The sequence below is a fragment of the Acomys russatus genome, chromosome 16 (assembly GCF_903995435.1).
Source record: "Acomys russatus chromosome 16, mAcoRus1.1, whole genome shotgun sequence".
Lineage (NCBI taxonomy): Eukaryota > Metazoa > Chordata > Mammalia > Rodentia > Muridae > Acomys > Acomys russatus.
This window is the reverse complement of record NC_067152.1, coordinates 27,983,230-27,996,417: the sequence shown is the minus strand read 5'-3', so window position 1 is coordinate 27,996,417 and position 13,188 is coordinate 27,983,230. Positions and strand designations below refer to the sequence as shown.

Here is a 13,188-nt window from a genome sequence, read left to right as displayed (position 1 = left end):
CAAGACAGAGTTTCTGTTTAGCCTTAACTGTCCTGGACTCACTTTGTTGGCCAGGCTGGCCTCGAACTCACAGCGATCTTCTTGCCTCAGCTTCCCAAGTGCTGGGATTAAAGGCGTGTGCCACCACCACCCGGCTTCCTTCAGGTTTTCACTCTACCTAAGTAGGCAAAGCTTCTAACAATTCCTGGGAAAACCACAAGTTATGGACAGCTCATGGGCAGCTAATCAGTTTATAGAACAAAATCACTAGCTACTATGTTTTTATTACCTCATGGCCTTGGTAAAGAACACAGCTGGCAGCCGGATGTGGTGATGCACGCCTTTAACCCCAGCACTCGGGAGGCCGAGGCAGGCGGATCAATGTGAGTTTGAGGCCAGCCTGGTCTACAAAAAGCAAGTCTAGGACAGCCAAGGCTACACAGAGAAACTTTGTCTCAAAAAAACAAAAAAAAAAAAAAAAAAAAAAAAAAAGGAACACAGCTGGCCCAATTGAGCCTGTGTGTTCATTTGAGACCCAGGTGTGTGTGTGTGTGTGTGTGTGTGTGTGTGTGTGTGTGTGTGTGTGTGTGTTTGGAGACAGGGTTTCTCTGTGTGTAGCTCTGGCTATCCAGGACTAGGCTGTCCTGGAAGTCACAGAGATCGCCTGCCTCTGCCTCCCCAGTGCTGGGATTAAAGGCATGTGCCACCACACTTGGCAGTAATTGTAAACTTTAAAACATAAAGTTAGCCATCAACATAATAACATTAGGGGGGCTGGAGAGATGGCTCAGCTGTTAAGAGCACTGACTGCTCTTCCAGAGGTCATGAGTTCAATTCCCAGCAACCACATGGTGGCCCACAACCATCTCTAATGTGATCTGTGCCCTCCTCTGGCCTGCAGATGTACATGCAGGCAGAGCACTGTATACATAATAATAAATAAATCTTTAAAAAAAAAAAAAAAAAAAAAAACATAATAACATTAGCCATCATGAGGCCCCAAGAGAACCTGTTTCCAAAAAACATGTCTGTGTTGGGGCATGGGGGTTTGCTAGGCAGTGCTGGAAAGATGGTGCCATGGTTAAGAACAGTTCCTGCTACGTCCGGATGACCAGAGTGGTCAGCTGGCTCACAACTCCTCTAAATCTAGCTAAGGGGATCTGATGCCGTCTTCTGGCCGCTAGACACAGACTTGTACAACATTCTTAGAAAGCAGTGTTGTTGTTTTGGGTTTTGGTTTGTCTGCTTGCCACATGCATGCCATAGTGCTTACAGAAGCGTTGGGGTTGGTCTGGTGATACTCTGAAGCTGCCGTGACAAAGCACAGTCGCATGTCCACCTGGCCTTGTGTGTAACCTTTGCTTTGCCTATTTAAAGTGGATTGGTGAATAAAAATGGCTTACACGCCGGGTGATGGTGGCTCACACCTTTAATCCCCGCACTTGGGAGGCAGAAGCAGGTGGATCTCTTTGAGTTCGAGGCCAGCCTGGTTTACAAAGTGAGTTCCAGGACAGCCAAGGCTACACAGAGAAACCCTGTCTAAAAAAAAAAAAAAAAAAAGCAAAACAAGTAAACAACACAACAAAAAACAAACAAAATGGCCTACACCTAGGCAGGGCAGAAATGAGGTGGGCGTGGCTACTGTTCTCTGGCCTTGGGAGAAGGATCTTGGGAGAGCCACAGAGATGAGTTAGCGGGAGGAGAAGCCCATAGCCAGATCGGCGTGGATGGAGGAAGGCAGCCCAGATGAAGAACGTTAGGAAGTATTTTGGGATTACGGATGGGAAGTAACCCAGACAGGAATGATTAAACCAGATGGCCTGGGATGGGGCCTGGGAAGTGATAACCACAGGTTAGAGGGTTAATTCTGTCCAGTTCCAGGTAAAATGAGGTGATTCTACAATACAGCAGGTGCCTGTGTCTTTTATTGACAGCTGGTTAGATAATACTGCCATAATAATTTTAAGGGTTTTTTTTTTTTGTCTTTTGTTTTTTTTTTGGTTTTCGAGACAGGGTTTCTCTGTGTAGCCTTGGCCATCCTGGACTCACTTTGTAGACCAGGCTGGCCTCGAACTCACAGCGATCCGCCTACCTCTGCCTCCCGAGTGCTGGGATTAAAGACGTGCGCCACCACGTCCGGCTTTAATTTTAAGTTTTTAATATAAACATTATTTTAGAGATATTTCATTTACTTACTACAACACAGAAGTGGTGAGCCTCCCTGTGGGTGCTACGACTCGAACCCAGGTCCTTTGCAAGAACAAGAGCTCTAACCACTGATCCAACCCTCCAGCCCATAAGCAGCACCTTGAAGCCATTGGAGTCCGACCTTAGCAGTCATCCCGCTAAGCTGGCTCTTTCTTCCGAGTTCCAGCTGAAACAACAACCTTTGCTTCTATGACCTGACTCCCTCCCTAGGAGGAGAGCAAGTGTTTCAAATGTCTGCTTATCTCCAGCCTGACCTATGGCAACAACAGTAGGGCAGAGCGCTGTTCTAACTTCCCTATAGCATTGGAACCACTTTTGGGAGCTGAGTCAGCTAGTACGGCACATTACGGGGTGGCACAGCCAACGGATCTGATGTAGGGTACAGCTCCCCAGAGGAACTACTATCCTGGATTACTGTCGTGAACGTCTTAGACGGGGCAAACACCTGAGAAAGAGTAGCGGACCCAAGATGCTCGGAAAGCTGGGTGGTCACTGACGGGAGTGGTGGCGCACGCCTTTAATCCTAGCACTTGGGAGACAGAGGCAGGCAGATCTCTGTGAGTTGGAGGCCAGACTGGTCTACAAAGGGAGTCTAGGACAGTCAAGGCTACACAGAGAAACCCTGTCTCCAAAACTAAACAAAACACCAAATACCAAGGGTCAATTGTCACACCCCCAGGTTTGGAGAGCATCCGGAAACAATCCTACGCCCATCCCGGGAGTACTAACTGGGCCAGTAGGCAGAATAGTAGCCACATAATGAAGATCAGATCCCTGGGGCCCACAGGAAGAAGGTGGATCGAGACAGCACCCCATGAGTGGACAAGTGGACTGTGAACCTTACAGATGCTCCCTGAAGCCGGCCGGGGCGCCAAACCACACACTGTTTCCAACAGGACACCTTTGTCAGTCAGCCTTTATGATTCTGGGACACAGTTCCATTCTGGATGGGGGAATCTTTTTCCCACAGGGAAAAGTAACAAGGCTCAAGCCTCCTTTAGACCTCTCCCACGGTGCCCTCCTACATAGCCAGGCAAGATGGGCCTCACTTGGGGGGGGGGGGGCAGGGGTTGGTGGTTCAGGGATGGCAGCAGCCCACTGACTGCAAACGCAGAGCTTCCCAGGCAAGTCAGGTGACAGGGCCTGGGACAGTCAGAACAGCTAGGACAGCTGTTGCAGCCTCAGCTCTTCCTCTTCCAAGCTGAAATCGGAGAGACACTCTTCCTCCCTTTGGCTGGGCTGATTCCAAGGAAAGCAGCTGACCTGCAAGATGAAGGAAGGATGGCGCGTCAGGGAGGATGCCTGGAGCAGGAATCTCCCACCCATCTTGGGGCCATAGGCCTAGTCATGCTCTCGCCAAACTCCAAACAAAGGGACAGAGGCCAGGGCAGGGAGTTCCAGGATAAGGTCCCCGCCCCACAAATGGCCTGAGCTTCAAAGCACTTCCAAGCTGCACTTCCTTAAGAATGTTTGCTGGGGACTGGAGAGATGGCTCAGAGGTTAAGAGCACTGTCTGCTCTTCCAGAGGTCCTGAGTTCAACTCTCAGCAACCACATGGTGGCTCACAACCATCTATAATGAGATCTGGTGCCCTCTTCTAGCCTGCAGGTGTACATGCAGGCAGAGCACTGTCTCTGTAATAATAAATAAATAAATCTTAAAAAAAAAAAAAAAAAAAGAATGCTTGCTGCACAGTGCATCTTCTAGATCTTGCTGGCTGCTTCCGTCTTGGCTATGCCAGCTACGCAAGCCCCGGGCTCTAGTCACCACATACCTGGATTAAATTCTGCAGTTCCTCTTCGCTTCTGGCATCTACGGTCTCCTCACTGGGTCTGTACTCCACTGCGATCTTGCCACTTTCTAAGAGGAAGAGACTAAATTCAGAGCTGGTCTCATTCTCAAACTTGCCATGTGCAGCTTTCACACCCAACGAGCACTTCCAGTTTCTGTTTTGTTTGTTCGGTTGGTTTTTGAGACAGGGTTTCTCTTTCTACTCATTTTGTAGATCAGGCCAGCCTCTCAGGGCTGCCTCTGCCTCTTGAGTGCTGGGATTAAAGGTGTGTGCCCCCACACTCCGCCTTTTGCACTTCTAGTTTCTAAAAGCTAAAGGGGAGCATGTCTCTGGAACATCCCATGTGGCAGGGATGGCTCAGAGGTTAAGAGCACTGTGTGCTCTTCCAGAGGTCCTGAGTTCAATTCCCAGTAACCACATGGTAGTGGCTCACAAGCATCTTTAGTGTCATCTGGTGCCCTCTTCTGGTGTGTGGGAGTACATTCCGGCAGAGCACTGTATATATAACAAATAAATAAATCTTTTTTTTTTAATTTATTTTTTTTTATTAATTTATTCTTGTTACATCTCAATGTTTATCCCATCCCTTGTATCCTCCCATTCTTCCCTCCCCCCAACAAATAAATAGATCTTAAGGGGGGAAAAAAGCCAGACACCGTGGTGGTGGCTCAGGCCGTTAATCCCAGCACTCGGGAGACAGAGGCAGGCAGATCGCTGTGAGTTTGAGGCCAGCATGGTCTACATAGTGAGTTTAGACAGCTGAGAGACCCTGTCTTGAAAAATCAAACAAACAAAAAGCACAAGCAAGGTCAAGGTCAGGAATGGTGATGTACCCAGGAGACACAGGCAGGAGGATCTCTGTGGGTTAGAGACCAGCTTGGTCTACACAGGAAGACCCTATCTAAAAAAAGAAAGAAAGAAAGGAAGGAAGGAAGAAAGAAAAAATAAAGGAAGGAAGAAAAACAAAAGCAAGTAATTCAGTTCAAACAACTTTGGTATCTTAGAGGCATTTAGGCCACTGGCCAGCAGGATTAATGTTTTCAATAAGCTTTCTGCTCACTGAGATTCAAGCACTCAGGATAATCAAGAAAAGGCTCATAAGCTGGGCGTGGTGGGGCACCTCTTTAATTCTAACACTCAGGGAGGCAAAGACAGAGGCCTTCAAGGACAGCCAAAGCTACACAGAGAAACCCTGTCTCGAAAAACAAGACAAAAGAAAGAAAAGGCTCACCTAGAACCACAATAGAGAGCTTCTGGAAGGCGTCCGACAAAGCCCCCTGGATGGCAAGCTTTTGAGCTGTCTTCCTCCTCGTAAGAAATGATGGCTGTCCTAGGTCCAACCAAACAGAGTTCAAATACCTGAACAGGGGCTGATGAGAGGCTCAGTGTTTGCTGTAGAAGCTCGGATACAGTGCCCATGTGACAGCTGGGAGTTACCCATGCACATCTGCAACCAATGGATAAATATGAATTTCCTAGGCCAGCCCTAGCTCTGAATAGTGACTTGGGAGACTTGTTATATTTGTTTACAATAGCTTTAGGCACTGTAGCTGGGCAGATAGTCGGTTATTCTAACTGGATAATATTGGTCAACACAGCAGGGGTGTAGTAAATGCAGACATGTGTGCATACACAGGACATGGACCTATGGGCTCCAGCCCAGAAGCCAGAAGAGGGTGTTGAGTGTCCTCTTTTGTTCTAATCTATTCATTTGGGGCAGGGTTTCTCCCTGGACCTGGACTTTGTCTTTCTTTTTGGCCAGCTAGAAGATGACAACCCCCCTGTCTTGGCCAGTATGATCCAGTTAGAATAACACGCTGGGCGATGGTGGCACACACCTTTAATCCCAGCACTTGGGAGGCAGAGGCAGGCGGATCTATGTGAGCTCAAGGCCAGTCTGGTAGCACAAAGAGAGTCCAGACCAACCAAGGCTACACAGAGAAACCCTGTCTCGTAAAGCCAAAAAAAAAAAAAAAAAAAAAAAAAAAATTTATAATTTATATTCAGATCAGTATTTAAGCAACTAAAGGAATGCACAGCACAAAGCGCTGGCCGAATGGCCCTGTTGAAGGCACATCCTGGTTGGGTCCATTATTTTACAGGCCCAGTGTATTCTGATGTTCCCGAAATAACAACCATGGGATTCAGACAAGGAACAGGCAGGAGTCTCATATCATTGGCCAATTAGAAACTGAAAAGCAGGCCGGGCGTGGTGGCGCACGCCTTTAATCCCAGCACTCGGGAGGCAGAGGCAGGCGGATTGCTGTGAGTTCGAGGCCAGCCTGGTCTATAAAGTGAGTCCAGGATGGCCAAGGCTACACAGAGAAACTCTGTCTCGAAAAAAACAAAAACAAACAAACAAACAAACAAAAAAAGAAACTGAAAAGCAGAAGTTATATTCCCTGCTCAGGGTTGAAGTCACACTGAGCAAGGTAGGGTGATGGAGCAAGGTGGGTGATAGAGCCAGATGGGTGATGGGGGCTCATGATGGACGTTATCTATGCAGTAGCCTCAGGAGCCGGCCCCCACCCTACCACCTGCACCCTTGCTTCTGACTTGGACCCCTCATGCTAAGGATCATGGAGTCTAGGAAAAAAAAAACCCTCAAAATCAATTGGCGTACCTTTTCACATTGGCCCTTTTCTCTGCTTAAGCCATTCCATTAGCAGGCAAAGGGTCGAGTGTCTGTCTATACAAGAGTGTATGGCAATGTTCAGAAAATAAATGACATGTCCGTATCTGTGTATCTGTTCCTCTGTGTCCACAGGAGAGGCATAGATCCTACTAGGTCTGTAGTCACAGGTGTTTCAGCCACCTGACGTGAGTGCCAGGAATAGAATTCAGTATGTGCTCTTATGCACGGAACCGTTTCTTCTGTCCTAGAGCAGGACTTTGCTGAGAAAAGGGAAGATTAAGATAACGAACTCTGGGGCTAGAGAGATGGCTCAGAGGTTAAGAGCACCATCTGTTCTTCCGAAGGTCCTGAGCTCGATTCCCAGCAACCACATGGTGGCTCATAACCACCTGTAATGAGATCTGGTGCCTTCTTGTGGTGGGCAGGCACATGTGTGGGCAGAATACTGTATAAATAATAAATAAATCTTAAAAAAAAAATAAATAAAGAACTCTGATCAATAACTTCAACATAGAACAAGTCCTTAACCACAAACTAGAGACACATGGTTTCCTGCCTCCCCTGCTCCTCTGGGCAGGAGGGCTATTCTGTTGTGGACGTAAAGGGTTTGTCAGGCATGTGCTTAAAGTGAAGATCTCTCTTGGAAGGCATAAAAATTCTGCCTAGAGCCCGGTGCGGTGGCACACACCTGTAATCCTGGCACTCAAGGAGGCAGAGCAGGTGGATCTCTGTGAGTTCGAGGCCAGCCTAGTCTACACATAAGTCTAGGACAGCCAGGGATACACAGAGAAACCTTGTCTCAAAAAACCAAAAATATCGGGAGGCAGAGGTAAGTGGATCGATGTGAGTTTGAGGTCAGCCTGGTCTACAAAGCAAGTCCAGGATAGCCAAGGCTACACAGAGAAACCCTGCCTCGAAAAACAAAACAAAAAACCCAAAATAAAGTAAAATAAAACTCTGCCTAAGACTTCAGTAGTTTAGCAATGAAAGGGCCTGGCTAGTAGCTGACAAAGAGTGGAGAGAAGGACAGACAGACACAGACATATCTGTTCCTGCTGCCCTCCCTGTGCTGAGCACAGACCTTCCTCCAGCTGGTGCAGAGGCTCCTCAGCGATGGCCACTCCAGGGCTCCTGCACCCGTAGGAAGGCAGCACTACCTCTGCGGCACAGAAGAACTGGAGACGGCGTTTCTGCACAGGCGCTGAGAGAGCAGCATCCTCAGGGGGTCCAGAGAGCTCCTGCAGCTGGGGGGGTGGGGCGGGAGTGGGGCACGCAGGAGCAGGGTGGGAAGGAGGGTTGCATTCAAGTCCTTCTAAGATTTCCTCATCTCTGAGACCCAAACCCAAGGCCTCACTCTGTAGGCAAACTCTCCGCCACTCAGCCCCATCCCCAGCTCACCTAAGATTTCAATGGAGAAACACAAACCCTAAACCCCACATCCCAGCTAACAGCTGAGCAGGCTATAGCTTCAGAAGCTAGTGAGATTAGCAGAGGAATGCTGCCTAGGGAAGCCAGTCCTACTCAACACACAGACAGGGGACGAACTATAGATGAGTATCCCTAACTCTCAGGGCTAGACCAGCTCAGACACCTCCACTTACCCTCAGCCTCGCTGACCCCTGACATGTGCTCCCCACAGCCCCGTCCAATCCTCCCTGAAATCTAGGGTAATAATGTGGAAGGGAGAGTGTGGTTGGTCAAAGGATGCACAGGGTTTACCTTGATGATCCTTTTTGACCATCCATTGAAGCCAAAGTAGTAATTTGCCAGGTCCTGGCATCGGGAGCTGTTTAGAGCAAAGGCCTGATGTCTCAGTGCCCTGTGTCTGGTGCCGAGACGAACCTGCAGTCCACAGAAAGAAATAGGAGGGGGTAGGGGTGGGGGGTGGGGGAGGGGGGAGGAGACAGAAGAGTTGGTAAAGGACTTGTTGAGCATGCACGAAAATTTAAATCCAATCCCAGGACAGGACAAACAGAACATGGAGACACAAGCCTGTCATCCCAGCAGTCAGGTTGAGGCAGGTAGATCAGAAGTTCGAGGCCATCCTTTTCTGATTAAATACAAGGCCAACCTGGGCTACCTAAGGCCCAGAAACGAAAAGAAAGTGCCGGAGTATAGCACACCTAGGTGTTACCTGGGAGAAACCTGAGACAAATACTTTTCAAGTGCCTTGGCCTTTCCTTGATCTTAATGTATATCATACGCAGAACATATGTGTGCCCAGCAAAGCAAGCTATGTTAATAAACCTAATATGGAGCATGGTGGTGCACACCTTTAATCCCAGCACTCGGGAGGCAGAGTCAGGCAGGATCACTGTGAGTTCAAGGCCAGCCTGGTCTACTAAAGTGAGTCCAGGACAACCAAGGCTACACAGAAAAACCCTGTCTTAAAAATTAAAAAACAAAAACAAAAAACAACAACAAAAAAAAGGGGATCAAATTCTCCGATTCGATCAAGGTTCAGTGGAGGGGAAAAGCAAGAGTAGGCAGAGGAGTCAGCAGCAAATAGGCCGATCAAAAGGGGTCAATCAGAAATTCTTTCAAAAGAATTTCAGAGCCGGGCGGTGGTGGCGCACGCCTTTAATCCCAGCACTTGGGAGGCAGAGGCAGGCGGATCACTGTGAGTTCGAGGCCAGCCTGGTCCAGGACAGCCAAGGCTACACAGAGAAACCTTGTCTCCCAAAAACAAAACAAAACAAAACAAAAAAGAATTTCAGGATTCTTTCAAAAGAACAGGCTTAAGATACCTAGTGAGATGTGAGATGTCATTTTGAGGCTCTGAGAAAGTTAAACAGGCTTGTTGTTAATATTGAATGGAGTCTACAATGTATTAAAGAATGCTTTCCCACTTCTGGGACCTGAAGGAAGTTCTAGATAGGGTATTTTATGACAATAATAAAGCATCCTTTATGTTACAACTAGCAGTTTGTCAAATGCACACATTTTAGATCCAAATAAAATAGAAAACGCTTATGAATATTTCTTAAATTTAAAGGCAATCCGGGCGAGGTGGCGCATGCCTTTAATCCCAGCACTCGGGAGGCAGAGACAGTGGATCACTGAGTTTGAGGCCAGCCTGGTCTACAAAGCGAGTCCAGGACAGCCAACGCTACACAGAAAAACCCTGTCTCGAGAAAAAAAAAAAATTAAAGTAAAGGCAACATAATATGACATGGGATTTTCATTGGGACACTTGGGTTTGAGCAGTTACTATCGTGATGAACCTTTTTTTTTTTTTTTGGGTTTTCGAGACAGGGTCTCTCTGTGCAGCCTTGGCTGTCCTGGACTCGCTTTGTAGTCCAGGCTGGCCTCGAACTCACAGCGATCCGCTTGCCTCTGCCTCCCGAGTGCTGGGATTAAAGGCATGCGCCACCACGCCCGGCTCTTGATGAACCTTTTATCATCTAACCATCCCGAGTTTGAGTCCCTTCTTCTGGGAAAGCCTGGAGCCAGAGGACCAGTGAAAAGGCATCGGGAAGCACGGTGTGAACCAGAGAGCCACACTAACGCGAGCGGAATTCGGCTCTTTACCCTAGATCCTGCATTTGCACTCACCTTCACCGGCGATGTCTGAAAAAGTGGCTTTCCGTCGCATGCCTTTTGGGCTCTCTGCGCGTCCCTCGATGAGTAAAACTTGATGGTGGCGTAGAAACCAGGGCGGGCTACGGCGGCGTTGGGGAAGACTCGGACCGAATACAGAAGGCCAAACTGGGAGAAGACTGTGAACAGAGAATGCTGTGGGAGGCCCACGACGTGAGCGCTGATTCCTCAGTCCCCGCCCTTCTCCACTCCGAGACGCCTTCCCTGTAGCATCAGGGTCTTCCTCTGAGGAGCGGACAAGTCCGGGTGGCAAAGGGCGCCCCGCTGGCTCACTGACTGCCGCCTGCTCGCCAGAGTCCTCTAGACCCGTGTCCCCTCCCTCAGCGCGGGCCTGCGCCTCCCAGTCCCCTTCCCCCCGTTAGGGCCCTCACACTTAAGGCTTCAGCTGAGGGACCGGCGCTCAGCTCCCACACCAACAAAACTTTGTCACTCTGGGTGGGAACTACGAAGGAGATCAATTCCGCCATGGTAAAGCCACTGCGCCTGCGCAAACACTACCGCAAACTTCAAATCCTTCGTACATATGGGGCGGAGCCAGACAAGTGAGGGGCGGAGCCCAACCTCCCAAAACTTGCTTAACATCCTATTAAGTATTTACATTTAGTCTTAAGCCGTAGTCTTGCTACAGTTCTCAGTCTATAGACTGCTAAGTGAGTTTACGTGAAGGAGCGACTTTTAAAACCGGACAGTAGAAAAACCGTGTCCAAGCTGGGCGCGGTGGCGCACGCTGTAATCCCGGTGCGAGGCCAGCCTGGTCTACAAAGCGAGCCAAAGCTACACCGAGGAACTCTGCCTCGAAACGCCAAGATAAATAATAAATCGTGCGTCCTCGTGATAACTCACGTGGTTCGAACCTGACCCATACTCGCTGAAAGCAAAACAAAAGAACCACTTTCCACCCCATAATTCAACTCCGGTTCTGTTTTTTGTTTTTGTTTTTTCGACACAAGGTTCCTCCGTAGCCGTGGCTGTCCTAGATTCGCTTTGTAGACTAGGCTGGCCTCGAACTCACAGCGATTCCCCTGCCTTTCAAGTGCCTGGATTAAAGACTTTAAGAGCCTTCGCTACAAACAAATTTCGGGGTCTCATAGACTCAGAAATAGCTACGCCCCCTGATCTCCTACAAACACTACATAGACTAAGTGATGCAATGCAAAGGAAATCCATATGAAACCTGTTAGGTTACTCTAAAGTCTCTTTCCCCTAGTTTTTCTTACTTGGTTATACTGCAAATTCTTTCTTTAAACCGCACTGTTCCCCGAGGGGGTGCACCGTTCCTGGAGGTACTGCAATACCAGGTCGATGCGTGGAGTGGACGGAGCAAGCTCCTATTCCAACTCCTACTTCCAAAAATCCATTTAATATATTGTCCTCGGATAGAGGACGTATCAGATATTAAACTGATAAGAACAGATACTACACTTGATCTTAGCCAAAAGGCCGAGAAGCGATAACCTGGTGCTCGCACACGCCGGCACCAAGGACGAGCGCGTCCACATTTACAATCACGGTCACAAATTCTCACAAGCCCGCGAACGCGCGTCCGACGCCGACTCTCAGGCCTTAGCCTTTCCACCGCTTTCACGCCGGAGAAAGCCTGTGAGAACAACCGGGCTGAGAATATGTTTGTTGCTCTTTTCGTTCCCAGAGTTCCGTGGACACCCGGCCGCGTGCTCATTTGCATGCCCCGCCCAAGCGCGCCGGATGCCTGAGCACTGGCAGCTTTTTGGACCTCTGCGCTGTATGGTGCAACCTGAGCGCTAAGGGACATACAGACGTCTCTCCGTGGTTCTGCAAAGTCCTCGCGAGCTTTCAGAATTGACTACACCATCACAAAAGGACCTTGAGCAAAGGAGCCTTTCGATTTCAAATATATATATATATATATATATATATATATATATATATATATATATATATATATTTTTTTTTTTTTTTTTTGTGAGGCAGGGCCATCTCATTATGTAGGTTGGGAAAGGACCCAGATTGGATTCCCAAGCACCTACATGGAGGCTCACAACCCTCTGTAACCTCAGCTCCAGAGGAACACCAAGAGTCACACACGTGGCGCACATATATGAACGCAGGAAAACATTCGTTCACGTAAATCTTTTAAAAATATTTTTTTAAACAAGGCTCAGCAAGTAAAAGCTTCGGAGACATACAGCATTCACAAGACCCCGTCCCTCAACCTACATTGTAAACAGTAATGAGTAACAAGTACAGGGCAGAGGAGAATTCTCATGCGAGCCCAGCTGCATCTGAGTTCCAAGAAAGCAGGTGGCATACCCTGGGCTTTTTGGCGATGCAGCTGCCTTTGAGTCAGCCATGTTTTTGTTGTGTTTTTTTGTTTGTTTGTTTGTTTGGTTGGTTGGTTGGTTGGTTTTGGTTTTTTTGAGACAGGGTTTCTCTGTGTAGCCTTGGCCATCCTGGACTCACTTTGTAGACCAGGCTGGCCTCAAACTCACAGTGATCCATCTGCCTCTGCCTCCCGCGTGCACCACCACGCCCGGCTTGTTGTTGTTGTTTTTGATTCGTTGTTTGGTTTTGGTTTTTTGCGACAAGGTTTCTCTGTGTAGCCTTGTTGTCCTGGACTCTCTTTGTAGACCACGCAGGCCTAGACCTCACAGAGAATGCCTGCCTCCCGAGTACTGGGGTTAAAGGTGTGCCCCACCATGCCCAGCTTCATCCGTGTTCTTATAAGTACCTATGTTGCTCTAAGGAACCCCAGTAAACTCACTGGCTCACCAAGCTAGACTTGCGTGGAATCCTCTTGTTAGTGTGTCAGCAGGGCCTTTTCTAGGGTGAAGAAGAGCTTTGTTCACATATGCCCAGATGAGGTCACCCACTACTCTCAACACCCCGGCCATCTCTCCAGCCCAGAAAGGAATCAGCACCCAAGAGGGCTTGTGAGCCAGGGGACTAGATCCAGGGCCTAAACGGGCCAGCCTCCCTGAAGAAAGTGAAAGAGTAA

The 13,188-nt window shown here is 48.5% G+C and overlaps 1 protein-coding gene and 1 non-coding gene across 3 annotated transcripts; both read right to left on the bottom strand.

The window, feature by feature from the left end:
• Positions 1–3,251: 3,251 nt before the first annotated feature.
• On the bottom strand, positions 3,252–10,692 carry Rdm1 (RAD52 motif containing 1). 2 transcript variants are annotated; one of them, XM_051158712.1, is made up of 7 exons: positions 10,586–10,692; positions 10,170–10,349; positions 8,334–8,456; positions 7,696–7,858; positions 5,211–5,309; positions 3,962–4,047; positions 3,252–3,450 (listed from the first exon to the last, which is right to left on the bottom strand). In XM_051158712.1, the coding sequence occupies exons 1-7, from the start codon at positions 10,679–10,681 to the stop codon at positions 3,349–3,351; spliced, it is 849 nt and encodes a 282-aa protein (XP_051014669.1). In that variant the 5' UTR covers positions 10,682–10,692; the 3' UTR covers positions 3,252–3,348. The 2 variants fall into 2 exon arrangements, with proteins under 2 accessions (XP_051014669.1, XP_051014668.1); XM_051158711.1 differs by lacking the exons at positions 3,252–3,450; positions 3,962–4,047; positions 5,211–5,309 and having other exon boundaries at positions 7,640–7,773.
• Positions 10,693–11,475: 783 nt separating this feature from the next.
• On the bottom strand, positions 11,476–11,666 carry LOC127200909 (U2 spliceosomal RNA). Its single transcript, XR_007832126.1, has one exon. It is a non-coding gene; the product is annotated as a U2 spliceosomal RNA (small nuclear RNA).
• Positions 11,667–13,188: the final 1,522 nt, after the last annotated feature.

Coding starts and splice junctions, on each gene's coding strand:
- Rdm1 (XM_051158712.1), bottom strand. CDS start 10,681: ATGGCGGAATTGATCTCCTTCGTAGTTCCCACCCAGAGTGACAAAGTT. Junction 10,350..10,585: donor CCTCAGCTGAAGCCTTAAGT/GTGAGGGCCCTA, acceptor GGCCTCCCACAG/CATTCTCTGTTCACAGTCTT. Junction 5,310..7,695: donor TCTGCACCAGCTGGAGGAAG/GTCTGTGCTCAG, acceptor GGTTGGACCTAG/GACAGCCATCATTTCTTACG.